Source organism: Grus americana, chromosome 2 (genome assembly GCF_028858705.1).
Source record: "Grus americana isolate bGruAme1 chromosome 2, bGruAme1.mat, whole genome shotgun sequence".
NCBI classification, from domain to species: Eukaryota; Metazoa; Chordata; class Aves; order Gruiformes; family Gruidae; genus Grus; species Grus americana.
The window spans coordinates 65,297,481-65,324,815 of NC_072853.1; the positions used below are offsets into that span (position 1 = coordinate 65,297,481).

Below are 27,335 nucleotides of genomic sequence, written 5' to 3' on the forward strand. Positions count from 1 at the left end.
TAGATTGAAAGGGGCTGTAAAGTTAAGAGTATTTTAAGCATATGATTTACCACTAGATTTCCTTATTAATAAAAAGTTATTTTCATAAGCTCTTCAACACCTACTCCATATACCTTTTATAAAGTGTTGTCTCCCAGTACCACAGGCTCCTCGAGGATCTGAAGTAAATCTGATGTCTTTCCTACTTTTCCTACTCTTTTCCTTCTGTGTTTGTGTTTATGCAGAGCTAGTTTTGTAGAGGATGAGAGGGTGATGCAGAAGCATTAGAAGACCGATAGGTAACAACAAACATACCACAAACTTGGAACAGTCACACAGACTTTTGTAGTACAAAATGAACCACGATTGTATGTACTGCTGCTGAACACCGAAAGACAGACATGGAACAATATATTGAAAAGGTAAAATAGAAATTAAAGTTGGCTTTTGCATTAGACTTGAAAAATGAGATACAATTTTCATTACTATCAGTACAGACAGAAGCTGCCTGCACACACGATCCCACTTACATTCCTGTAAAGCGTACATCACTTTTCAAAACTGAATCAAAACTCAAAGATCTCAACAAAAAACACAGATAATCCTGATAAAGTTAGAACAAAATCAGAGGTAGTTAAAATAATGAGCTTATGCAAAGTTTTTTTTTCAGATATTGGTTCAGATGGGGTTCTTTGAGTCCTGTCCCTAGGGTCTAAGAAAAATCTTGTGAACAGCTGCCACCCTGTCTCATGTCGTTGTAGGTTTTAGTTCACTGCTGAAACGACCAGCAACCTTAATTTCCAGCACAGAACGAGCCGATAACCACCAGAGGCCACTGCTGTTCTTTGCCTTTTCCCTGTGTGTAGTAGCTGGGCTGTAGCAAGGAGTGAGCTCACAGGAGCCCCAGGCAAGGGTCACAGCAGCTGCAGTCCTCCTTTCCGCATTTATCAATGCTGCACTTCTGCAGAGAAAATTAAATACACTTTTGACTGGCAGACAGAAGAAAAAAAATCTAAATATTGCTTACCCAACCTTAGCCTTCAGGAAGAAATGAAACCTTGCATTCCAGAACCCTGATTTAATTTTTTGATATGATTAAATTTGGTAGCTAAAGGCAAGTTTTTAGATGTAATTTAATTAGGTATCTGAAAAGCATTTAAGTTAAAACTGGTGAAAAAAATAGCTCCATACATTTGCAACAGAATAAGATAAATGATTTAACAAAGTGTTAATTAACATTCAACGATGAGAAAACTATCATATAATGTTTTGCTAATATAGTTTACAGGTATCAGTACCCTGCCTGCCCTACTTTCTTGTCAGTGATCTGAAGTACCTGCTTAATACTATTTGCAGAGACTACAGAAAGTGACATTAAAGTAATAGAAGTAATGAGGACAGGGTCATCCAGCTTGCTTAACTAAGCCTACATCACATTAAATGTGTTTTAATACAGGCTACTGAAACACTATATGGTTTGAAATAAAGAAACTGGCCAGGTGCCACCCATATGGGTTGAGGGAAGCTAAAAAAAAGATATCCTGGAAAGCAATGAGAACTTTAGCATGATAACAGCAACTAAGTAGCAGCAACCTGGTTGAGTGGGAAGTGGGTTTTGAATCACTCTTTGGGTGAAAGACTAACAAAAAAGTAGTTTTAATCACTGTAGGCAGTATTCTGATAGCAGTTCCCTTTGTACAGAAATATACCCTTTTTAAAAGACTATTTAAAAACTAAAAGGTGCTGAAAGAAAAATGTAAGAAAAAGCTCTAGAATCTTAAATAGGTCAAACTACTGAAATAATGAAAAAAGATTAATCAAGGCACTCAAAAGCAAGTGTTTTGTATAAGTTTTTATTTAGCAAGAGAGAGGTCTAATAAAAATCTCATTTTCAAAGCTGAAGCCCTATGAACATGACATACAGCAGTGTCTTTGGAGGCAATGAAAGCCACAAAGCGCGGAACAAGCCATCAATAAAAACATCTCTATCTTGACTGATACCCTCCCAGACGGCACACAAGTTACAGGCGGCGCAATTAAATATTACAGCTTACGACACCCAAAACCTGCTATTAAAAGATCCAGCGATCATTGACGACCCCCTGACGCAGGAGGTGGTTCAGGCAGCTCACAGACCGAGCAGTGCTTCGGCAGCAAACCCGCCAGCCCTGACAGGGATACCTGCCGGAGCCAAACGCCTTCCTGGGGCCGGGCCGAGCCCCAGGTACCTCTCTTAGGCTAAAAGCAGAACTCACGGAGGGGGAGGCAGGGAGCGATCGCCCACAGGGAACGGCGCCGCTGCGGCTTTGACCGAGCCGGGCCTGAGGCCGCCCCGCCAGTTTCCACCCCTCAGCCCTCCCGCGGGAGGGACACTCACGCAGGCCTACCACGCCGGCTCCTACAGCCAGGAAGGCCGGAAAGCCCCGCAGGCCAGGCCAGGCCCTGCTCCACCAGACCACAACATCTCCCATCCTGCTGGCGCCCACCTCTGCCCGCTGCCGACAGCCCGGCGCAGGCGCCGCTACCCCCAGATATACCAGTCCCGTCCCCCCCCGCCAGCACGCAGGCATATGAAGCCCCCCCCCCCCCGCCCCGTTCTAGCGCATGCGCAACCAGGCCTCCCTGCCACCGCCCCTCCGCGACCTCTTTCACGCTGCCGTGCGTCCGTGTCCCCCCCCGCCCCCCGCGTTGGCGAAGCGCGCACAGTGCGCCTGCGCCGCTTGGCCGTGCCGTGAGTTCGCCTCTTACCCGCTCGCTCTTCCCTCCCCCCCGTTCCCCGCCGCCCCGCGGTGGGCCCGTGTGCTGCGCCTGCGCCAGCCCCCCGCCCGGCGCTCTGCCTCCTGCAGTGCCGGGTCCCTCGCGGCCCGTGTGTAGGGCCGGGTTCGCTCTTTCGGCCCCGCCCCCTCGTCCCCCCTTCACCAACCGCCGCTTCCTCCGCCGTTGCCAAGTGTGTGTGTGTGTGTGCGCGCGCTGGGGGGGGGTGGGGAGGGGGGGTGGGGGGAGGGAGGGGGCAGCCATGCCGAGGGGGCGGCCTCCCAAACCCAGCAGGGAGACTAGCAAGGCCGGCACCGAGTCAGGTAAACAGCGCGGCCGGGCGAGCGCGATCCGCGCCCGGGGGTGGAAGCGCGGGAGCAGCGAGAAGGCGAAAAGCCTCCGCGGGCTCCGCATATAGTCCCCGGATATGGGGGAGGGAGGCCGGGTCTATTGTGTGAGTGTATAGGCGAGAGGGCGGAGGGGAGGGGAGGGAGCCTGGCCCGGCCCTGCGGAATGATACCGAGCGGGCAGCTCCCGCCGCCCCACACGGCGCGGCGGAGGGCAGCCTGGTTGTCCCGGCAAGCCCCGCGACCGGCCCGCAGCCTCTCGCCTCCCTCTCGGGGTAGCGGCGGCGGCGGCTGTAATGGCCCCTCGCCCACAGAGGGTGCAAGGGGAAGCGGTCGTGGCCGTCGCCTCCGCTTGCCGCCTCGTCGCGGGGCGGCGGCGAGGCTGCCGGTGGAGAAGGGTTTCTCGGCCCAGGCCAGCGGCCTTGCCTTGCTCTTCCTCCCGGCGCGCCTCCGGCCGTGGTGCGGACGCTGCGCCGCAGGTCCCGGCGCCGGGCTGGCTGGTGAGGGCCGGGGGAAGAGCCGGGCGGGCTTGCGGCAGGCAGGACAGGAAGGCTGCCGAGTTCTTCCGCCGCTCTTCTCTTTCCCCTCGCGCTGCCTCCCCTCCCCCCGGGCCAAATTAATGAGAGCTTCGAATAAAAGATGATAAACGAGTGGAAATCAGATTCAACTCTTCCCGTCTTTCTGATTACAAGAAGGAGGGCTTTCTCTTTTTTTTTGAGGCTTTAAAAAAACACCTTTGTAGTCGTTTTCTTTGTGAGTATACGTATAAAAAAACTGGTTTTCTTTCGCAAACATACATTAGTCTGTGTCACGCTTTTTTTCTTCCTTTTAAATTTTTGTTTGCATTTTAGCGTCATTGATGACTAGAGTATACTTCAGGGCAGGATTGGTTTGATGGGCTTGGTTTTTTTTGACACCAGTTGGAAGCTACTGAGTTTTATGGCTCTTTTGTGTAGTTCATTCCTGATGATGTTACTAGGGATCCCCAAGTAATATCTGAATAAAGCCCACAAACTGCAAAAATACCGTGTTTCAGGTAGACCTGAAACCCTCTTCAATGACTTCTCTTTCAGCACAAGCATGTAGCAGTAGATTTAATTTTTATTTTTTTTTACCAGATAGAATGGGGAGAGATTTCATAAAACATTCAGATATCATGGTTATTTCAGGCATGAAAAGTCAACTAATCAGTATTTTCAGTATATATTTAGAATGTGTGGTTTTCTGAATGCTTGCAGATGAGCTCTGGCTATTCAAGAGGAATATATAGGTGAGCCTTCTGTGGAATACTTTTTGTAGATTTGAAATGTGCTGACAGGCAAAAAAAAAACCCAAAAAGCTGTACTGCTACGTGAGTGTTGGGTAAAATGTTTTCTCCAGTATGGAAAGCCAAATGGCCCACAGGTTCCTGCCAGAAGTTTTTATTATATTTTATTTTTTTGTGGAGCTGTTGACACTAAGTATATAAAGAAGGACCCAAAGAGCTCTGGCTGTTACCAGTTTTGGAAGCTGAGGTGTTTTTTTAAAAGTTTAACTAAAATGCCTGTTTAATTCTCTAGTAGTTCTTGCAAGGTAACACATGTATCATATGCATCTAAGCTCCTCTAATAATGGCACAGTGTATGAATGAGAAAAAGATCAAGACTGGGACAAGCTGCCCAGAAAAAGTGTCTAGTAGCTTTGTCCCTTTTGCTTGTGGTTGGCCCTTGTTTTTAGACCTAGGACCATAGTAAGAGGTATGGCTGGCAGGACTTAATGCGAGTTTGATCATATTTTGTATTTTTTGTGTATTTTTTAAAAAGAAATTTGCTAATTTATTAATTAAATTGTTTCATAGGGGCAGTTTGATTGCAAAAAGCAGGTTAGAATTACAGGGTCTAGGGCTACCACAGGGATTCAGAGACTTCTGCAGTCTGCAATGGCAAGGACTCTGCCCTGTATAGGCAAATATTGTGCATTCTGGAGTCTGCGGTCCTTGAGTTTTCAGCAGTTTGGGAAAACAGCAAAGTCAGTGTTGGCAGGTGTCACATTTTTTCCTACACTTACATGTGGCTAAGAGAAAGTCATGAATGAAGCAGCTCTGGCTGAGCAGAACAGCTTGAATCTGGGGAATTGACGTTCTCAGGACGTTCGGCTGTTTGTCCCATTCAGGCTGACAGACTTTGAAAACTGGTTGTGAATTCCATAGACTTCACTTTTAGCAGGAGGAATGTTATTTAGAAAGTAGCTGTTTACAAAAATAAATTTCATATCTTTTGCTGAGGAAATTGTACATTTTTAGGTTTTGTTCCTTTTTAGTGTGGCCCACAGAATTCCTACGACTGGTACAGTAATGTCTTTCGCACAAGAGAAGCGGTGCTCTCTGTAGTTGTGCATTCTCTATGTTTATGGTAATACAGCTTTGTTTGGAAGAAAATAAAGATGAATCAGTAATGCTTTGTTGTGCAGCTTCCTTAGACTTCTTTAACCACTGTGAATGTCAAATACTAGAACATGTTCTTTGTTCTAGGAAAATTAAATATGTTAGATAAAAAATAATGCTAGGCAGCAGTAGTCAAAACCATATCTTCACCTCAATGGCTGCTATTCTGAGAAAACTTTTTTTGCATTGGTAGTGTTGTGATTATCTCTTTTTTTCCTTTTTTTTTTTTAAACTTAATGCGGCTGTTCAGATTGACCTCTCTGATGGGCACAAATGGGAGGTTCTGTCTGAGCATAAGGAAACACTGTTTTACTGTGAGAGTAACTGAGCACTGGCATTGGTTACACAAGGAAGTTGTGGAGCCTTCTTCCGTAGAGATATTAAAAAAAACATCTATATGCAATCTTGGGCAACTGGCTCTAGGTGATCCTAGAGGGGTTGGACAAGATGACCTCCAGAGGTCCCTTCCAACCTCAACCATTCTGTGATTCTTCTTTGAGGTGGATGAATTATAGGGTGTGATTCTCAAGAAGCTTAAAAGAGCTAATCTTCTGTGATTTGGGGGTTTGCTGCTCCTCGATTCTTGCTCTGGCTGCTTAGCAGTGGTTGTATAGCAAATCCTTTTACAGAGGTGCGGCGGGTCCTTGGCTCTTGGCTTTCTGAAAGTGTCAGGATGAGACCTTGAATATATATGAAGCAAGAGGAATGCATTAGGAAAAGTGCTTCTCCATGCAGATGTTTTTAAAGAAAGAAAAGGACAAGCGGCTCTTAACATATAATTGGTGTTAAGACACTAATAACACATTTACGCAGGTTTTCTCGTGACATAGCCTCTAACCTGAGAAGGAAGTTAAAAAAGAATTATTTGTGTGTGTGGCCTCAGAGTTTCCCATGTGGCTGCTGTGATTCTAAGTAACCCGCGTTACAGTGTTTAACCTGTCAAGAGTTTTAGACCATGTGAATTCTCTGTAGTCTGTTGTGCATCGTCGCCAACATTCGTTTGAGAACCACTGAGGGGCAGTTCTGTTGACTCTGTTCCCTTAGGAGTCTAAGGTAGCACAAAGAAAACATGCAGGGGAACGCTTATTGTGTTCTATTGTATTGGTGTATGTTTTCTCATGCCCCTTTATGAATACATTTATTTCTCAGATTTAAGCTTGGATATCTTAGCAATACTTAGTAATAATCCCTCCAACTGTTACCTTTACTTTTAGTTTTACTAACTGACTTAGCACACAGAGAATATTTTATGCATTCTTTAAGATATGAGCGTAATAGAAGATGCTCATTTTCAATATTTTTGGAGCTTGGGAGAAGTGCCTGAAAATTGAAAGGAAAAAGCCTTGGAACACACAAGCGTTTTGGAAGGTGCAATATGATTTTGCTTTGAGAAAAGTTTTTAAAAATATGGTAGGCCTTATATTGTAAGGATGTTATTTTGAAAAACCTTACACAATCTTTTGTTTTAATTAGAATTTAGCAATGATCAGTTACTATTAAGCTGTAATTGAAATAAATACCAGGCTTTTACTGTTCAGTTAGATAGCCAATGAAAAGACAATGTTTGAAGACACATTTGTTATAGATCCAGAATAATATTTTGGGTGTTTATGGCTATTTTATTAGCTACTGTAGTGGACAAAGGTTTTCTGTAGGTCCTGCAAAAAATTAGGTAAAAGCTTGAGACTTTGTCGTTGGTTCTTCCTGCTAATTTGTGCGAGTTTCCATTTTGTCCCAATAAATGTCAAGTTGTTACCATGAGTTGGTAGTCACCGCTTTGCTATTTCTGTTGTTATTTCTGGTGCATGAGAAGGATTTTGAGGACTGTAATACTGTTCTTGCACCCTCAGTTGTCTTGTCTTGCCCTAAATTTTCCATCCCCACGGTGAAGGTCCTTTCTATTTGGTGCAATGCTGCTTGTTGCTCTTTGAGTATCAGTAATGTGAAATTAACAGTTTTTTACTTTCATAGCTGTCTGGTCATTTTCAAATAGCAGAAGAGGAATTCTTTGAACAGCAAAGTGAAATATCTGCAGGGTGTACTGAAGCAGTTTTTAAGCCTAGAGTGTATGTCCTGTATTTAAACCCAAAGGCTACTTTTACACAAGTTTAAACTGAATTCCTTTATGAGTGCAGTTAAAACTGAGTATTTTGTGCTTTCAGAGGGCATGAATTTTAACAGAATTCACAAAAGAAGAGTGGTAAATACTAAATACATAAATATAAGAAACACAGAGAAAGCAATGTCTGCCTCTGCAGAGCTGGCTGTGTTTTGTTTGCTTCCTGTCAGTTCTCTAGCAATAGTGAGGGTGTGGATATATTGAATTAGGGGAAAGTCAGTTCTGAGGCTCTACATTCCAATTTTGTATTATTGAAGAAAAATGGCACTTGAACTCAGCAGTTAATATAAATTCAGGGAAGACTTTGGTAGATTATTTTAGTAGTTGTGCACTGACATTTTATGTGGTGACCTCTGACTGACAAGTAAAAGAATAGGTGAGTGATGTCATGCAGGCAAGAATGGAGAGGTTGTGGTACTACTGTGAAGTAGGCTAAGTCTTTTAAATATGATAGGTATAGGTAATTCCTTTTTAAAACATACAGGAGGGACAACTGCTGAAACTTTTGCCTTAGAAAAGAGAATCTTTAGGCTTTAATAGTGATACTTTTGTTTGGTCATCTCAGTGTTCTACAGTAACAAAATCTAAGTTTATGCAGGAAGGGTATGTTGGGTCTCAGCTGAAAAATGCTAGCTTGGTATATTCGTGTGCAGCTGTCAAAAAAAGTATAACTCCTATTTTGGAATATTTAGCAATAAATATAGCAATATTTACTTGAATGTCAGATGAAGCTATCAGAGTTGGTTAAGGAAATGCCAATTTTCAGTTATCTGTGTAGATTAGGATGATGTGGATGGTGTGTATATATGCGGTGGGTTGATCCTGGCCAGCCATCAAGCACCCACCAGCCACTCCCTCACTTACTACTGCAGTACGGTGGGAGAGAGAGTTGGAATAGCAAAAGCAAGAAAAAACTTGTGGGTTGTGATAAAGACAGTTTAATAAATGAAGGAAAAAAGTAAAAAAATAAACCAAAACGAGGGATGCAAAGGGCAAATATTCACCACCTCCCACAAGCAGACCGATGCTCAGTCAGTCTCTGACCAAAGACTACCTTGGAAGGACTACCTCTGAGTTTGTATTGCTGAGCATAATGTTGTATGGCATGGAATATCCCTTCAGTTAATTTGCGTCGGCTGTCCCCTACAACCTCTCGCCCACCCTCAGCCTACTCATTGTGGGGGCAGAGTGAGAAACAGAGAAGGCCTTCATGCTGTACAAGCACTGTTCTGCAATAGCTAAAACATTGGTGTGTTAGTCACAAATTTAAAACAGCACCATACAGGCTGCTATGAAGAAAGTTAACTCCATCCCAGCCAGATCCGGTACAATCAGCATCTAGCCAGCTACAATGGAGCTCTTCGTTCCGCATCCTGTCAGGCTTCTCTGCTGCCTGCAGTGCATCAGTGTGGCTGTGAAACTTCTGGAGTCATCTGTGGTCCAGAAAGGAGTCCAGCTGCTTTGAGTTGCCAAATGCTGAGCAACTGGCACCTGGACATCCATCTCAGCAGCGTGCTCCTGGCAGCTTAGTGTCTGGACTGGTACTGCTTTAAATTCCAGATTGATTATTGACCAAATGATAGTAAAACTACCTTGTCTGATAGGAGCAAATCTTAGTTGATTTCTGATTTTGGTCTGATACATGGACTAGAGAGTTAAGTCTCCCCTGCTCTTCCCATTAGAAGTCATGAGGAATGACTGTTTACTGGTTTTGTTTAAGAGTGCTGAGCTAGGTTTAAACTAACCTGATTCTCTTATGATTGCAGAACTAAGCAAAATAGTTTAATGATTCATTATCATTTGTGTTCTATGACTTCAAGCGTAGTAGGAGGAAACATCAATATCGCCATCCCTGTTTTGTTCTCTTGTCCTACCACTTTCTTTCCACTCATAAATTAGTAAATAGGTTTTGATAGGGCCAGACCCTTTTGTCCCTAAACTTGCCAGCTGCCATTTAACCTCAGTGACAAGTTTTCATCCATGAATTCCGCAAGCTTGAGTGTTTTATTCAGTGTCCTCTCAGTCGGATGCGAGCAGGCTATTAGAGATCTAATAAGGCTGTGCAGCGTTTACAGCTGAATGAGCCCATCTGCGCCTTGCAGAGAGGATTGCAGGCTGCCATGAGGCATAGTGCTGCTTACATAAGGGAGGAATGGTTGGGAGTGCTCTAATTCTGTCTTCCTCCTTCCACATTGAGTTGTCATCGGTGGCTTATAGCAGAGAGCACCTGCTTGCTGACTCAACTCCTGAGGTCAAGTTTTCATGAAGGCTGTATCACAGAAATCTGTAGCTGAGTTGATTGCTGCTGCCCTGTGAAGGACAATTAATTTGAAAAGAACTTGAAGGTTGCAATATTAAGAGTATTTAAATAAGTCCATCTTTAAACTGAAAATTTATTATCATTGATAGGCACTTTGCAGATCGGATTTTGGTATTTTTGGGCACTTTGGACAAACTGTAAGAATACAGACAAAATGTATATTTGACAGTGCATAATCAGCTAAGTGCTCCCTATTTAGTTTAATTGTATTGATACTTGATTGTGTCTCTCAAGCTGTGATGGAGTAGGGTTGATTTATGTTGCAACTAGACAAACATGCAAATTGCAAAAAAATAGAAAATGACAGTAGCTTTTGCACTGTTTCCATGCAGTTAATGTTAATAAATGGCAGTGGCGCAGCTGTTCAGTGAGGTTTACCATTTATTGTAGTGTGCAGACCTGAAAGAATCACTTATTTTTCAGGGTATTTGTTACTCTGATATTCCTTTTGTTTTCTCTCTGTGTGTATTTGTTTATGGATGTCAATAAGTAGCTTCTCTCTAGTAAAAGCATGCCAGTTTTTCATGTGATTTTGTTGACATTATATGCTTAATCAGTTAATGTCTTCTCAACTAAAACCTCAAACCTTTAATTCTGTGTTGTTGACTTGAATGGCATTCTGTTAGTTCGTTAACAGGCAGCAGACGTGTTTTCATCTGGACAGAGTATATCTGACAATAAAGAGATTGCTTAATCTGTGTACCCAAAATTTATATTTTTCTGAGAGCATAGGCACCATATTAACTGTTTATGATAGGGTTGCTAATCTAATAAATGATGAATTGTGACCATCAAACAATATGTCACATATGTCAGTATTTTTATTTTGTTTCCCTTTGGTACACAGGGAATGTTTAGAGTTGGTGGTTTGTTTTGGGTTTGGTTTTTTTTTTTTAAATTAACAAATTTCTCAGTGCATTTAAAAGTACAGGATCCATACCCCACTGCCAACTTCTTGAATTAGCATCATCTGCATGTTTGGGGTATTCAAAAACATTGGCCTTTAAGATAGGTTCAGTATTTTGCAGTGTTTTGGCTTGTTTCATGATCCAAGCCGATGTGCCTAAAAGCATTTTTTCTCTGATATAAGGAAATCTGATTGCACAACAGGGTTTTAATGCTCATTTCCCTGAAATATGGCAATGTAGGTTATTACCTTGACTTGCTATGATATAGAGGTATCAGTGTAAATAATGTCTTCATCTGGTTATTAATAATTCTAACAAAAAACTGTCAAACTGTTACTGCATTTATACGTTGAAATGAAGAGAGACACAAGTCATACTTTATGAGTCTGTGACACCTGCCTGAAAAGTTAAAATATAGCTTACTTGCTTGTTACTTTTTTAATTGACAATATCTTTTCTGGTTTTCGGTTTTGCAGTTCTAAACACAACATAACAGTTTTGTCCTTGATGTTATCCAATTGCTTGATTTCAGTATGGATATTATTCTGAATACTCTCCTTATTAGTACTGGAAGAGTAAAATAGAAAGTCACTTCCTGCATCTTTAATGAAAGGGAGCTGTACAACTCTCAGAATCACCCGGTATTTGGCTGGTAATAGAGGTCCAAGTTGTATTTTAGTGAGAATATAAGTGAAAAAAAGATTATCATGGTCTCATCTTTCCCTTAAGTCATAGTGTTAATGAATAAATTAATTTATGTGTTAATCTGTGTTAGATCGCAATCCTGCCCTTTGAGTGAAAGGGAAACAACTGAACTTTCAGAGTTCTTCTAAATCCAAACTGAACTCTTTTTCTATTCATACCAGCTGTAACTACTTAGAGCAGTCTTCTGCCTGATCCAGTAGATGAGCCTTTGAAGATTTCTGGAATCTAACCTAAATTGATTTGCTGTGCCTTATCTTTAAAGGCCTTTAGATGCATTTCTGCAGTAAGAGTCCTCTGCCAAGCAGCCTTCTTCAAGCTGGACTGTACAGTCCGGTTGCTGATTCTAGGGTCCAATCCTGACTCCCAAACCTCCTTCTTTTGCTCTTTAGCAATATGAAAGATAGGACCAAACAAATGTAAGAATTGGCTTTGCAAAGAGTTACAAAGGTTTTCTTTGAAAGAGCAATGCTTAAGATGTTACAGACATAAGCAATGAATTTTCTAAACGTGTGCCTTCTGTTTCTTCTTCCTTGGGGTCTGAGGGCCATTGGGAAGGTGGAAAGGCTTGCAGGTAGCTCAGGGTTTATAATCACCATGAACTAGTCTTGAGAAACTCCTGACGCTTTGATGCAGGGTGTGATGTGCTCAACTCCTCATTTGCCAAAGCTTAGGCTGTTTCTCTGTTCTTTCCTATGAAATATTTTAAGATGATGCTTTTGTTACCCCTTTCTGTTTATTGTAGCGGAGATAATTTCCTTCTTTTTAAAGAAAAGCTGAAATACCATCTTTCTGTATATCTCTGCATAAGTTGGTATGATTTCATATGCTTACAGTTACAAATTCTGTTGAAATATCACAAGGACATTTAATTTTTCATTAACATAAAATTGCTGTTGATACAGATACGACGTACATTTTAATAAAAATAATATATAGAAATGTTATTGACCTAAAAGGTAAGTCATTCGGTAATATTATTCAGATGGTAGTGAGCATGTTGGTTTTTTGTGTGTTTCAAATTGCAGAGAAATTAGCACCTTTGATTATTTCAAAGTTACACTTTCACTACTTCAATTGCTGAGGCATTGTTTTTGTATGTTGTCTGGTGGCTTTGATCTGGAGAGTGAATGTTTAAAGATAATAATCTCTTTGGTTTATGGTGAGGCTTTTCTAAAGTCATGGATTGGATCATTTTTCAGTTGCCAGTTTAAAGTGAGAGGTCAGGGCTTCAAGGGGTTGAACAATTACTCCTTTTTCTAGGGGGAAGGAAAGCTCCTTGCATTACGTTTTCATATAGTCCAAGTGGTGGAGTAGATTTTTCTTTCACCTCTTTCTTGGCATGCCAATATTTACAAGAACTGATTTTGTTCCCTTTATTCTACTCAGGTAGAATGCTTAAAGGACAGTGTCTTGTAATTAAAGCTGTGCTTTTCAGCTTTTGAAGAATTGTAACCATTTCAGGGATGGAAAGGATACCTGTTACTGATAGGGTTTGCTTATACTATGAATTTACAGTTGAGAGGTCTTTAAAGGATGCAGTAGGTTTAAGATTTGTGATAGTTAAGCCAAAGTGTGTCTCTCTAACAGAAAGATGCATAACTAAACTTTGCAAAATATGCAGCCACCCAGCTCTCAGGCTGCAGGGAGTGCCAGAGGCTGTAACTGGGAGCATGTGGCAGTAGGGAGAATGGCTGTGTGAGGTGTGACCAGGTGGATGATCTGCTCAGCCTGGTGGCAGCGCTACGAGAGGAAGAAGAAAGGTTAAGGGAACATCAGGGAGGCTGAGAAAGAGATAGACTGGTGGAGCCACGCTCTGCCCTGCCTGAAACAGAAACAGGGACAGCCACCAGACAAAACCCAAGATCAAGGGGACCCTGTATCCTTCCCCTGCCAGGATGAAGGCAGCAGCTTAAAGGAAAGGAGTTAATGGAGGCAAGTTCACGCTCAGGGTGGCAGGCAAACCTCCTTCTTGCCCATCTTGCCCTCCCAGGTGCCTCTGTACAACGGGTATGAGGCTTTGGCTGTGGAAGGCCAGTCAAAGGAGGACATGGATGATGGTCCATCTACACCACAGGTGTCGCCAAGGTCAGGAAGGTCCACACCCCGTATCACGACCACCTCCACAAGGAAGAAAAGGCGGGTTATAGTTGTAGGCAACTCCCTTCTGAGGGGTGCAAAGGATCCAATATGCCGGACAGACCCTCTTAGGGAAGTCTGCTGCCTCCCTAGGGCCTGGGTTAAGGACATGACTAGGAAATTTCATAGGCTGGTATGGCCCTCGGACTATTACCCACTCTCACATGTGAGTGGTGATGAAGCTGCAATGCATAATCCAAGAGCGATCAAAAGAGACTTCAGGGCCTTGGGACAGTTGCTGAGGGAATGTGGTGCACAGGTGGTTTTTTCCTCTCTCCTTCCAGTTGCAGGCAGTGACATTGGGGGAAACAGATGGACCCGGTCTATCAATACATGGCTCTGTGGCTGGTGTCACTGCCACAATTTTGGATTTTTCAATAATAGGATGGTCTACACAGCACCAGGCTTGCTGGCATGAGATGGGATTCACCTTTCTCAAAGGTGAAAGAGGGTCTTTGCCCAGGAGCTTGCGGGGCTAATTGACAGTGCTTTAAACTAGGCTTGAAGGGCGAGGGGAATAATATCAAGCTTGTCTGCAAAAAGCTGTGGGAAAAACAAAAACACAAAAAGGAAGCCTACAGAGGATGGAAGCAAGGGCCCGTAGCCTGGAAGGAATACAAAGAAATTGTCTGAGCAGCCAGGGATCAGGTTAGGAAAGCTAAAGCCCTGATAGAGTTAAATCTGGCCAGGGAGATCAAGGGCAACAAGAAAAGCTTCTATAGGTACGTCAGTGATAAAAGGAGGACAGCAGAAAATGTGGGCCCCCTCTGGGTTACCCAGGATATAGAGAAGGCTGAGGTACTCAACGAATTTTTTGCCTCAGTCTTTACGGGCAAGTGTTGTAGCCACACTGCCCAAGCCTCAGAAGGCAAAGGCAGGGACTGGGAGAATGAAGAACCGCCCACTGTAGGAGATGATCAGAATCAAGACCATCTAAGGAACCTGAAGGTGCACAAGTCCATTGGACCCGATGAGATGCATCTGCAGGTCTTGAGGGAGCTGGTGGATGAAGTGGCCAGGCCACTCTCCATCATATTTGAGAAGTCATGGCAGTCCGGCGAAGTTCCCACTGACTGGAAAAGGGAAAACATAACCCCCATTTTTAAAAAGGGAAAAAGGAAGACCCAGGGAACTACAGGCTGGTCAGTCCTACCTCCGTGCCTGGCAAGATCATGAAGCAGATCTTCCTGGAAACTATGCTCAGGCACATGGAAAATAAGGAGGTGATTGGTGACAGCCAACATGACTTCACTAAGGGCAAATTGTGCCTGACAAACTTGGTGGCCTTTTATGATGGGGTTACAGTGTTTGTTGGAAGAGCAACTGACATCATCTGCCTGGACTTGTGCAAAGCATTTGACACTCTCCTGCATGACATCCTTGTCTCTAAATTGGAGAGGCATAGATTTGACAGATGGATGACTTGGTAGATAAGGAATTGGCTTGATGGTCACACTCAGAGAGTTGTTGTCAATGACTCAATGTCCAAGGGGAGACCAGTGACAAGTGGCGTCCTTCAGGGGTCAGTACTGGGACCGGCACTGTTTAACATCTTTGTCAGTGACATGGACAGTGGGACCGAATGCACCCTCAGCAAGTTTGCTGATGACACCAAGCTGTGTGATGTGGTCGACACGTTGGAGGGCAACGGTGCTGTCCAGAGGGACCTTGACAGGCTGGAGAGTAGGGCCTGTGCGAACTCATGAAGTTCAACAAGGCCAAGTGCAAGGTCCTGCATATGGGTCAGGGCAATCCCAATCACAGCAACAGACTGGATGGAGAATGGATTGAGAGCAGCCATGAGGAGAAGGACTTGGGGGTGCTGGTGGATGAGAAGCTCAACATGAGCCGGCAGTGTGCACTTGCAGCCCAGAAAGCCAACCGTGTCCTGGGCTGCATCAAAAGAGGTGTGACCAGCAGGTCGAGGGAGGTGATCCTGCCCCTCTACTCCGCTCTTGTGAGACCCCACCTGGAGTACTGCGTCCAGCTCTGGGGTCCCCACTACAGGAGAGACATGGAGCTGTTGGAGCGAGTCCAGAGGAGGCCACGAAGCTGATGAGAGGGCTGGAGCACCTCTCCTATGAGGACAGGCTGAGAGAGTTGGGATTGTTCAGCCTGGAGAAGAGAAGGCTCCAGGGAGACCTTATAGCAGCCTTCCAGTACCCCAAGGGGCCTACAGGAAAGACGGTGAGGGACTGTTTACAAGGGCATGGAGTGATAGGACAAGGGGTAATGGCTTTAAACTGAAAGAGGGTAGATTTAGATTAGATGTTAGAAAGAAATTCTTCACTGTGAGGGTGGTGAGGCACTGGAACAGGTTGCTCAGAGAAGCTGTGGCTGCCCCATCCCTGGCAGTGTTCAAGGCCAGGTTGGATGGGGCTTTGGGCAGCGTGGTCTAGTGGAGGGTGTCCCTGCCCGCGGCAGGGGGGTTGGAACTAGATGATCTTTGAGATCCCTTCCAACCCAAACTGTTCTATGATTCTAATTGGACAACTTAGTCCAGAAATTGGAAATATAAGTCCCCAGGATGTTGTTTTTAGTTTTGATTTCTTGCCCAAAATATCTTGTGCTGAAATGTTTCCTAGAGCTTCCTCAACTACAAGCTTTTTGAGTTTGTTTATGAGAATTTTAGCATGAAAAAAAGGTGGTCAGCATGTAAGGTACTGATTTTTTTTTTTCCTTGTAAATGGTGTATTGAAAGAGATAGGACTTTGAAGTAGGTGCAGTATTGAGCAGAAATAGTATATGAATCCTAATCTTTGGTTTCCTCTGAGGAAATGTAAACAGGATGCTGTAAGCTTCTAGTTGTGTTGTTACTTCTATGTTTAATTGTTATACACATGGTGAGAAGTACTGGCTTTGTTAAAGGGCAGCATCAAGCCTTGTGTGTCTAGATAATAATATCAATGTTCCATTTTTTTTGTATCCTGTTGCATTCTGGTTTTGATGCACTTTGTTGAGTTGTGGCAGTGTTAAAAACTAAATTCTATGAGTTTTTTTTCTCTTTAGTATCAATCTACAGCACAAGTCAATTGGTTTTTATTTTTTGTTTTATTAATACTGCTGTGAATGATCTTACATATTTTAACCCCTCATGTCAATTGCTTTTCTTAAAGTTTTTTTAAAATAAGGATAACTTCCTTGGTAATACAGTATCTTCTCAAGTGTAAAATATGTTTCATTTACTTGGATAAATATTTAAGATAATAAGGAAAATATTAATAGGACTGACTTTAGCCATTTGAGCAAGAGGATATAGCCACTTGCAACTTGTATATGAAAAGTTGTGTGACTGTGGGAGTTAAAAACAAGAAAACTGTATGGGCTTAGACTAGGTGTCTCAGAAAAATAATCTTTTTCTCCATTGAATGCATGTGTACACAGTTTGACTTGCAGTTTATTGCCCCTCTCAGCTATTTGAAACCTTGGTTTTGGCTTTACAACTGGAAAGGTAACTAATAAATGTTTTGCATTGCCAGAAGTAGAAGAAAGAAAAGTTGCCTATTTTTTTCTTAAAGAAGGAAGAAAAAAGAAAAAGAAAGGAGCAGGGGAGGGCAGAAAACGTCTGTAGTCAGAACTGCTGAGTATGTCGTATTAAAAAGTTTTTTTTAGAAACATGTCATGTAATATTATTAAAAGTAACTCCTGACAGCATCTTACTCATCCCTAGTGTATTTGGCAGCATTTTATTTTGTTGCAAACTTGATAGGTGTTTATGAAGCACAGAAAGAATTCATTTCACATTGCTAGGAAAAGGTGACTATTTATCTCCTTAGCAACTGGCAGTTAGAGGGATGGGTATATTCCTTTGATCCTGTGTATTCAATGGAAGCAGTAATGTTTATGCCCAAGATTTTTAAGATCCAGTGGAGTTAGAATCCTGTATAAGTCAAAATCTTGCAGGAGTTTTAATAGTTTCTGCTTCAAAGAATTCTGATTTTTACAATAAATTATAAGTAAATGAGATGTGACTTAATACAAATGTTTCAATGCTTGTTTTGTAGATGATGTTCTGACACCGAACACAGAGAACAGTAATTTTCCCTACCAAGTACCTAACTTCCATAAGTGTGAGATCTGTTTGCTGTCTTTTCCAAAGGAGACCCAGTTCCAGCGCCATATGAGGGATCATGAGCAAAATGACAAGGTATGAATTTTAGTAGATATAAACTTAAAAAATACCAGTGTATATTGATATTTTCATATATTGACAAGTAAAGCTAACAGAAGAAATAATTTTTAGGTTTTTTTAATTAGATCACTTATAATTACTACTTGGGGACTTCAGAGTTTTATGAAGTTTCTCTTTCATGTTTCCTTTGAGACAGGACCTTACTTTGATGCCATTTAGTTAGATTGTTGTTTCCAGTTCAGTAATTTGTAATTTTAGCCATTTTCTTTGATTTGTAAAATATTCAGGTAGACGAGAAAGTGTATGGGTTTCTTTTAATCGAATTTGCAAACTGATTCTACACATTAGCAATAAAAAGAAAATAATGCTTATATTGATAAACTGAGCCCTGCTAGTCTCTCATAGCTGTTTTCAATAATGTCAAGCAACCTAATCTAGTATATATGTATTAGTCAGTAGATTAATGTCATCACTTCAGCTGCTTACAAATCAAATTTGGGAAAGAATGAGAAAAATACAGATATGTGATTAAGACTGGACTGACTTCTTAAATGAAGCTTTTGCCACAGGTTTCAACTGTAATCTGAAGCATTTCATTTCTGTTCCTTGCTTTTTCTTTCATAAGGCTAAAACTACTTTACGTGCGATGGAAAAATAATTTTATTACTGTTTGAACTAGCTGTAGATATAGGTTGATTTTACAAAATGTAGGACTTTGAGATGATAATTCAGGTATGCAAAGAACTACTTACAGAAGTTTCAACGTTGTAAAGTTGATGTATAAAAATGGACACTGATATTGTTAAAACCATGCTGTTGCACACCTGTGTAAAGTAAAGGTGCTCTTAAAAAATGAAAACTGATTGTGCAGATACCAAGAGCAGTCAATCCTGGCATAAACAAAGCTCTTTGCTCTGCTGATTCGATTATTAATTTTGCTTTAAGGAGAGTTCATGATCTCAGTTAAAGTAAGAAAATTTATTTTCGCTCTTGCTCATTCTTCTCTCATGCTGACTTCAGTCTCCTCGGACAGTCTCAGTTTTGAGTCTCCGCTTTCTTTAGTTCCCCTGCCCTCTGTCCCCATATGTTCTTGAAATACTGTGTTTGCATTTTCAGTAGTGAGATGCAAAGAGGAGGAAATAATTAAGACTGGTATTATTAAAGATCATTACCATATGTAGGTACTTGAATTGCTCTTTGTTTATTTTAAACATTTTGATTTGTATGGGTATATGTGTCACCTAGGGTATATGTAACTTATGGGAAGATTGAATTTTGTCTTTATTTTTGTGATTTTTAACAAACAGCCTCACCGATGTGACCAGTGTCCGATGTCATTTAATGTTGAATTCAACTTGACACTTCATAAATGTACTCACAATGGTGAAGATCCTACATGTCCTGTGTGCAACAAGAAATTCTCCAGAGTAGCCAGTCTGAAAGCTCATATAATGCTACATGAGAAAGAAGAGGTAATTCATTAAACTTCACAATTTAAATTTTGAAAAGAAGTGTCATAAGGGTTGTACTTAATCCCTTACCTATACGCTTTAGATTGGAGGATTGAATAAGTGGTCTCATTCAGAAGAAATGTAAAACTTTTAATGGGGAGTCTGTTTTAATAATAGTAGAAATTAATACATTGGATGTAAGCAAGTATTCCCATCCTGTCTTTATTAACTGATTAGTTTTTTGTTTACAGATACTTTTCTTCTGAAGCAATATCTGTGGTTTCATGTACGTTGATAAGCCCACATGTAATAGTCTGGGTGATCATTTTTGATGATCATGGTGAAGCACTCTCACCATTTATTTCTTGCAACCACTTTCTTCATGAAGTGGTTCCCTTATCTAGAACTCCCACCCCATTTTTTTGGGTGGTTATTTTGCTTGGGAGGACTTCTTGTTCCTTTCCCTCTCATAATTTAATTTTTCGTTTTTATAAGGCATTGGTTAAATTCTTAGCAAACAGTTAATGCATAGTAGTGTTTTGCACACCTTATAGTCATTACTGCGTTACTGCAGTTGCCGAAGTTGATCTTACTGCCCAAAATACCAAGTTTTCAATCATGTAACCTCTTCCTCCTGTGAACGCTTTTTTAAAATTGCACTTTGCTTTGGAGAATTGGAGCTGAGTCAAGTATGCATTTTTATTGCCAGACTTCTAATAATAAACATAACAATTGTATGTTTCTCCATACCAACTGCAGACAGCTTTATAGCAGTTTTGACCAGTAGGTTTGGGATTTTAGGCAGGGAATGCCATCTGTAGAGAATGTATTCCTTCTTTAATCTTGTTATCAGTTCACATTTTGTCATGTACGTAACCGAGTTAAAATGAGAGGATTTGAGTATAATTTTGTTGCATGTTAATGTATCTGTAATGCTACATAGCTTAATAGGTATTTATTGAGGAAACTTGATTTATGAAATGCTAAAAACATCAGAATAAGGAAACTGAGCATCAAGAAAGAAGCCTAAGAGTAATTTTTAGTATTCATGTCTATCACTAAGGGATTTTTCATCCACTTCAGCAGCTCTGATTTCGATGCTTGGTACAGATGTCAGAAGAATAGGTTGTGTGATTCCTTCCAATTTAAAATTCAGTCTGCAGCTTGAAAATTAAATTTATAAAAATATGAACACCTTTCAATTGCTAATGAATGTATTCTTATAATGCCCTATAATACTGTGATAAAACAGAGGTGAACGTAACAATTTACATAGAATTGCATGAATGACTTTCCCAGTAGTTATGCACAGGGCCTGTAGGAGAGCTGGAATTTGAACTTGAAGCAGAAGGTCTTGATTATGGCACTAGCTGTTATTCAGGAGTTTTTCATAATGTGCAGGATAAGAAGTTATCAGTGGAGTACAATCTCCCTCCTGTTTGCTATTTTTACTTTGCTGTTAGAAGGGTTGAAAATCTGAAAACAGAGCAAAGATCCATACTCACTTAGGGAACCTGTGTAGCAGTTGAAATTGCTGCACAAAGCTGAGCTTTGGATAACTTTAGCCTTGTTTTGTGCTGCATCACCCAGCTTTATCTACAGGTGAGTGCAGAAGGGCAATAACAAGAAACTAGTGTGATTAGCTTCTTGAGCTCTCCAATTAGGTTTGGGAGAGCATCTGTCTGTCTTGAAATGCAGATTTTCGTGATTGATTGCTCCTGTGAGAGGTTCCAGAAGGAATTTTCTGGGCTATTGAAATTAAGCTTGCAGGAGACTAACTCTTCTCCTCACGTTCTTTGGTGATTTGTGTGTGATTAAACTAGTGTAATGGAAAAAAAAACCTGCAACCAAACCCACATTTGAAATTCCTGATGTTCGGGTAGCTTTCTTTAAGAAATCATAAAAAACATACCTTGTGTAAATATGCCCAACCTTGTAGAGGATTCTTGGGTTTGTCCATTTCCTCTGTGGAAATGGACAGTGGTATCCACTGCTACTTTTTGACCTAATGAATGTTAAATACAAACTGAAAATTTTTAATTTATTGCACTAAAACTGCTGCTATGTCTTTTTTCTCCATGAGAGCATGAGGTTTTCTTGGGCTTTAGGAAAACCTTAATATGTTGAAAAAATTAAAACTGATGTTTGGTGGATATAAAGTGAAAATTCTGCTATTAAAAAATCCTGGGTGTGGGGGTTTTAGGTGGTTGTTTTTGGTTTTTTTTCGTTGAAATAATGTTCACAGTATTTGATTTGTCCTGTCTTATAATTCGGGAGCGATGGTCTTTGAAAAAGTGCAAATTAAAATCTTCTTTTAGTCATTGATACTAAACAGATGAAGACGGTGAGTTCCAAAGTGTTCCTAGAGATACTGCATCTGATAAGATAAAGATAGTTAATTCAGGTAGAATTAGATGTGTAAAGCTTTACAAAACTAAATTTGGGAATTTTAAGTATTATCTATCAATGTATGAACAGCCCCTTTTGTTTAATGTTAGAAGGTGGGTTTAACCATAGTAAGGTTAAGAAAGTACAATTACTTGTTTTATGTGTGGTAGGGGATTTTTTGTTTGCTTGAGGGGCAAAAAAATAAAGCTGATATTGCCTTTTCCAGAGAGAGGCTGTTGGACTTGATATATTACTGATTTTTTTTTACAGTTTTTCTATATTAACATGTCCTTGCTTTCCTACAGCAAATTCTACAGTAATGAATAAAAATATATAGACTTTCATTGTCTCAAATACTTCTTAGGCTATTCTTTTGTTTGTGCAAGTTGCTTAACAGAATATGTGTAATAGCAAAATAGTGTCATAGATAATGTTGCTGAAAAATGCTGAGAAGTGATGATTGACAAACTCAGTTTTGGGGACCACGAGTTTGATAGAGTGTGCGTTGTAAGCTTCTCTTCAGGTAAGTTTTCCCCACTTGTACAAAAGGATTGTCATAAATCAGATTTGTTGTATAGAACAGTAATTTTCAATAAGAAGTATGCTTATTCAGATTTGAATGTAGATACTGGAAAATAAAGTAATGTTTCTTATTGATTGTCTCACACTGTAGCTTGAGTCTGGTAACAATGATCTCTAGGTTAGATGAAACAAGTCATTTTTTGAGGTAGTGTTTAATTTCATTAAAGAACTTCAAATTTTTAAGTTTTTCTTAAGCTATCGTAGTGTGGAAACGTTGTTTGGTGATATTGTGAAATTCTTGTTTTTTCAGACTTAGGGAACAAGTTTATTGTCAAAGCATTTTAAAAATAGCACTGCATATCTTTGTTCCTCTTGATTAAAACACTCTTGTCACTACCTTTATTTAAATTAACACTGAGTTTTTTTCCTCCCTTGTTGTTCATTCAAGGAGGGAAAAAAAAAAAGGGGGAGGAGAATAAAAAACATTTTGCAGTGATAATTACAATTACTGAAAACTGAACCCAGACAAAAACTCTGAATTTACTTATGCATACCAGTAAGGAACACGTAACAGATGTCTTGCCAAAGAGATGGTGAATATTTTTAGACATTTAATCTTAACTTTCTGCTTAGATTTTGTAAAATAAAGATACACTGAGAAATGAAATTAATGATTTTGAAAAGCAAAAGGAAGTCAAATAAATGCAGAGCTTTTTGTTTTCATTGAAACAATATTTGACTTTGATTCTTCCTCTGAATTTCAGAGAAATGGCAGTGCTTTTACATTAAACATTACAAGTAGTATGATTTCCATTCTAAATGACGTGGAATACTAATGTAACTGGAAAGTGGTATGTTTAACACTGCTGTAAAATAAATGGGTTGAAGTGATATCTGTCAAAAACATTATGTGTCCCTATTTATTTCTGTTGTCTGATCTGTGAAGATAGCTTAAGAAAAATCAGTTGTAACTGTGCTGGGATTAGTGTTAAAAAGTTACAATCTGTATAATTTTAACCAGTAAAAGTATAAAATCTCTGAAGGTACAGTTAAGGTGTTTCTGGTTAGAAAGTAGTATTTTTTACAAATGTTTGTGTAGAGCGTAGCGTAATGGCACTGAGGTAAGTTTCTGTGTCTATCTTGAACTAGCCTACCAAGGAAATAGGGAGTGATGGGGAGGATGGTACTGAGCTGCTTGTTTCTGCTACCATATGAACTTTTTCAGAAGTCAGTTTCAGTGGAGTTTCTTAACGTATAAATATTACCTTAAGCTTGCAGTGATTATTGTTCATGATTTATATTATGGGGCTCATAACCTTTTTTTTCGCTTGTATACTTTTATTGCTGCTTGCTTCCAGCTGCCAATGTCCATAGAAGGATACATTCATCTACTTGAGCAAAGCTTGTGCAAGTGTACTGCTGTTTGGGAATCTTTTGAAAAATCAGTCTCTATTATCTCTTTCAGAATCTTATCTGTTCAGAGTGTGGAGATGAATTTACTTTACAGAGTCAGCTGTCCATACACATGGAAGAACATCGTCAAGAATTGGCAGGCAATAGGACCCACAGCTGCAAGTCTTGCAAAAAGGAATTTGAAACTTCCTCACAGCTAAAGGAGCATATGAAAACGCACTATAAAATAAGGTGACGATCACGGGATTGTAACAAAATGAGCAGATGTTACTTATATGGTGATAGCTGGGGGAAGCAAGAGTAGCACTTCCAGTCAGCAAAGTACCATGATCTATGCAGATCATTTCTTTTCTCTGGCAAGCTGTTATGAAATGGCATTTGTTTTTTAAAATCTTGCTAAAGTAGGTGGTTATTTTTGGAGGCCTTTATTTTGGAGGCTTTTTTTTTTTTCTTTTTTCTGTTTTCATATTTAGGCACCCATACTAGGTGTAGTTCCATCTCTAGCTATTTCTAAACACAGGCAAAGTTTTTCTGATACAGAGTGCTTTTTGAAGTGTGTTTATGTGTCATTTTAAAGGCTAACGGCAGTACATTGAAGAAAATGTATACTAATTTTATGTAGCAGTTATTGTAATTGCAAAAATCCTCATACGATCCTTCTGCAAAGAAATAAGTTGTTCCTTGCAGTCTAATTGTCTTTTGCAGGTAGTCCTTTACCACAACCTACTGTGAGTTTCTTGTAAATCTGAAAAAGCACAAAATGAAGGGAAAAAACAGGCCTAATAAATGTTGTTCTTACTTTCGGTGAAAATTTGTTCTGTCCTTTCTTTCAGCTCTCTGGTTTAACTTCACTTTTAGGAAGGTGAAAATTACTGTAAGTGAGAAGAAAGAAAAACTTACTCATGTTGGTTCAGTTTATACATTAAGAAAGCCTAAGGTTTTTGACAAGTGATCTCTCTTTTAATCTTTGCTCTGTTTCTATAAAAACAGATGGAAAAAATACACATTTAAAAATGAGAAACATAAGGTATTCCCAATTACTTTTATTAGCAGATGATGCAGGTTGTGAGATGTTAATAGTTGTGTTCCAGAAGGTTTAAAATTGCAGATTTCCATTTGCAAACTGAAAATTGAGGTAAAGTTGTTAATGTTTCTATTGAGTTATATAATATTACACACAAAAAACATTCCTGTTGTGGACATCTCCTGTGTGAGGATGAATAAATAAATAATGGATGACTGAATCTAATATGATGGCTGAGATTTTGTGAGAGTATTATGCATGCGACATTCTGATATAAATGAGATATAAGCACTCCATGATAATTTGTTTATTTTCATAAACATGGATTATTTCTAGGTTCAGAGCTTTCTTATATGAGATTCACCTTATTTATCAGTTCGATGTAGAAACGTTGCATTTGTTCAAGAAGCTACTGTCCATAACAGTGCTTTATTGTGCTTTCACCAGCAGCACCAATACAACCCATGTATGTGAGCCAGGTTAATGAATTGCATAAGTGATCCTGCTCCACCTTCTGCGTTTCAGTAGAAATGATTTTGAAAGTAAAAACATGGACATTCTGATTTATTTATTTATTCATTATTTGACACGATCTTCTCCTATTGTTCAGATGAATTATGAAAAGTTAACATTTGACCTAACCTGCTTGACTGTATATAAAGTTCAAAGACATAAATCAGTAGTTAAAAATCTTACTATTCGATTCCTGCTTTTCATTGTAAAATAACCTTCAGAATTTTTTTAGGATTTGAAATTATGAAGAGCCTTGTTTCCTTAAGTTTTCTTCATAAAGTGATTGCACTTTCCTTCCCAAAAGGGTGTTTATTTTGTGCTTGAAGCATTCGAATGGAAAACCATTATGAAGTTATAATTTAAATTTAGTATCTACCTTTTGTTGAAAAGAAAATGGTCATAACTCTAAATGAGGGAATATTTTAGAAGGTGATCTGATCTTGAAGGATTATCTCAGCAGTTGTCTCCAAATTTGGTATTATTTTCTTTACTAAAATGCCACAGCTATAGTTGAAACAGGTGTTGTTCATCAGAAAGCATATTCTGACAATTGGGCTGGTCTAGATCTGTCCTGAGATGGAAAGAAGAGGTTCTAACGTCTCTGTTGGTCTCTCTCCTATTCTTCAATCTTCAATTGATTTTACTCTGGATACTTAGTAAATTTTGATAGATGTAATTAATAGTAAAAGTAAAATATATTACCCAGACACTGTGCTCGCTCTGCAAGAGTATAAAAAGAGTTTAAAAATGCATGCAATGTTTATTTGAAGCACTTTGAAGGAAAAACGTGCTTTCCTTTAAATATACACTGAATAACTGTGTTCTCTTAGAGCAGAAAGATGCATCATTTGAGCAGAAGTTTAATGATTTCCTGTGTTATGCACCGACTGTCACTCCCCTGCTATTTTTCATCTTGTTATACTAGCCTGTGTTTCAAGATGGTATTGTATTTTGCACATCTGCTCCACATTTAGCTAATTCTTCTTTCTTAGATGTTCGGAAAACTACCAGGTATTTGAATTTGTGTAATTTCAGTTAGCTTTAAGCAGTACTGACAAGCTGGATTACTGTATAGGTGTAAATATTCAGGCACTATGGAAAATGTGGAGTGCTGTAGATACTACTGCCTTCTGGTTTCGCTTTCTTTAGCTGAATTGTTGTAACAGTCTTTTAGTATCTCCAAGGTTTTAGTTTTTCTTTTCCCAGCATAAAATCAGTTGTTGTTTTTCCCACATTGCTGTTTTTCAGCAGTTGTTTAAACTAATTAGTTTTATTTGTAGAGAAATGAATTATGGGAGTTCATATCATCTGTTACCGTGTCTCTGTGGAGGTTGTGGTTTGTATTTGAGAAGCACTGGTGAATATTTGGGTTGTTAAATTCTTAACCTGTTTTTATTCAACCTGAGCAGCTGCATTTGAGCTCTAGTTCATGAGATCTTCCTATTCTAGTTAAGAACAAAAGTCTTGCTGTGTTCAGGCAAAAGAAATAAAGTTGCACAGAGTTGAAAGTTCCCACCAAAACAGTAGTTGTGAAGTCACAGTGTACTTCTAGCAGAATTTACAGTGCAAATGTCTCTGGAGAACCTCTAAGTAGTATCAATTTTATTACAGAAATAACTAGAATTCTTGTTGTTTGTAGGCACTTAGAAAAATGCGCCATTTACATTTTTCTTTTGGATCATTAAAGAGTTAGTTTTTAAACTGTAGCAGCTGATACTATACGTTGTCATCAAATTTACATGTTAAAAATGATGGGGTAAAATCAGCTTCTTCAAAATAATGTTTACTATTAGGATGAAGAGGATTTTATTTAAATTCCCTTTTTTTTTTTTTTTTTAAATGACAGGGTATCAAATACCAGGTCTTATAACAGAAATATTGACAGAAGTGGGTTTACCTATTCCTGTCCTCACTGTGGAAAAACGTTTCAGAAGCCAAGTCAGTTAACACGACATGTTAGGATACACACAGGTAAGACTATGGAAGTAATTATTTTAGTTTGCATTTGTTTTACAACATTCAATTAATCTGTGAAATGCTAAATATTTTTCTCCCAGTTGGGACTTGAAATGGTATCGATACATCTGGCTCATTAGATGCTGTTACCTGTTGGGTTTAAAACACCCTTTATGTAATTCTTTGCTTAGGAAATTTATATGCTTTTGAAAATCTTTTTAACTGTTTCAGATTATATACATCTGG

The 27,335-nt window shown here is 39.7% G+C and overlaps 1 protein-coding gene across 13 annotated transcripts in view; it reads left to right on the plus strand.

The window, feature by feature from the left end:
* The first annotated feature begins 2,690 nt into the window (after positions 1-2,690).
* The window catches only part of ZNF236 (zinc finger protein 236), a 94,466-nt gene continuing 69,821 nt past the window's right edge, over positions 2,691-27,335 (plus strand). For 7 of the 13 annotated variants that reach the window (XR_008575905.1, XM_054816956.1, XM_054816959.1 and 4 more), the window contains exons 1-5: positions 2,993-3,056; positions 17,695-17,837; positions 19,130-19,294; positions 23,649-23,827; positions 26,980-27,104. Coding sequence is in view for 12 of the 13 variants with exons in the window: in XM_054816956.1 (XP_054672931.1) it covers positions 2,996-3,056; positions 17,695-17,837; positions 19,130-19,294; positions 23,649-23,827; positions 26,980-27,104 (673 nt within the window). In the remaining variant the exon portion in view is untranslated. Of the gene's footprint in view, positions 2,711-2,907; positions 2,927-2,992; positions 3,057-3,168; positions 3,188-3,304; positions 3,581-17,124; positions 17,142-17,694; positions 17,838-19,129; positions 19,295-23,648; positions 23,828-26,979; positions 27,105-27,335 lie in introns of those variants that run through there. The other 6 variants (XM_054816964.1, XM_054816965.1, XM_054816962.1 and 3 more) reach the window with 6 other exon arrangements.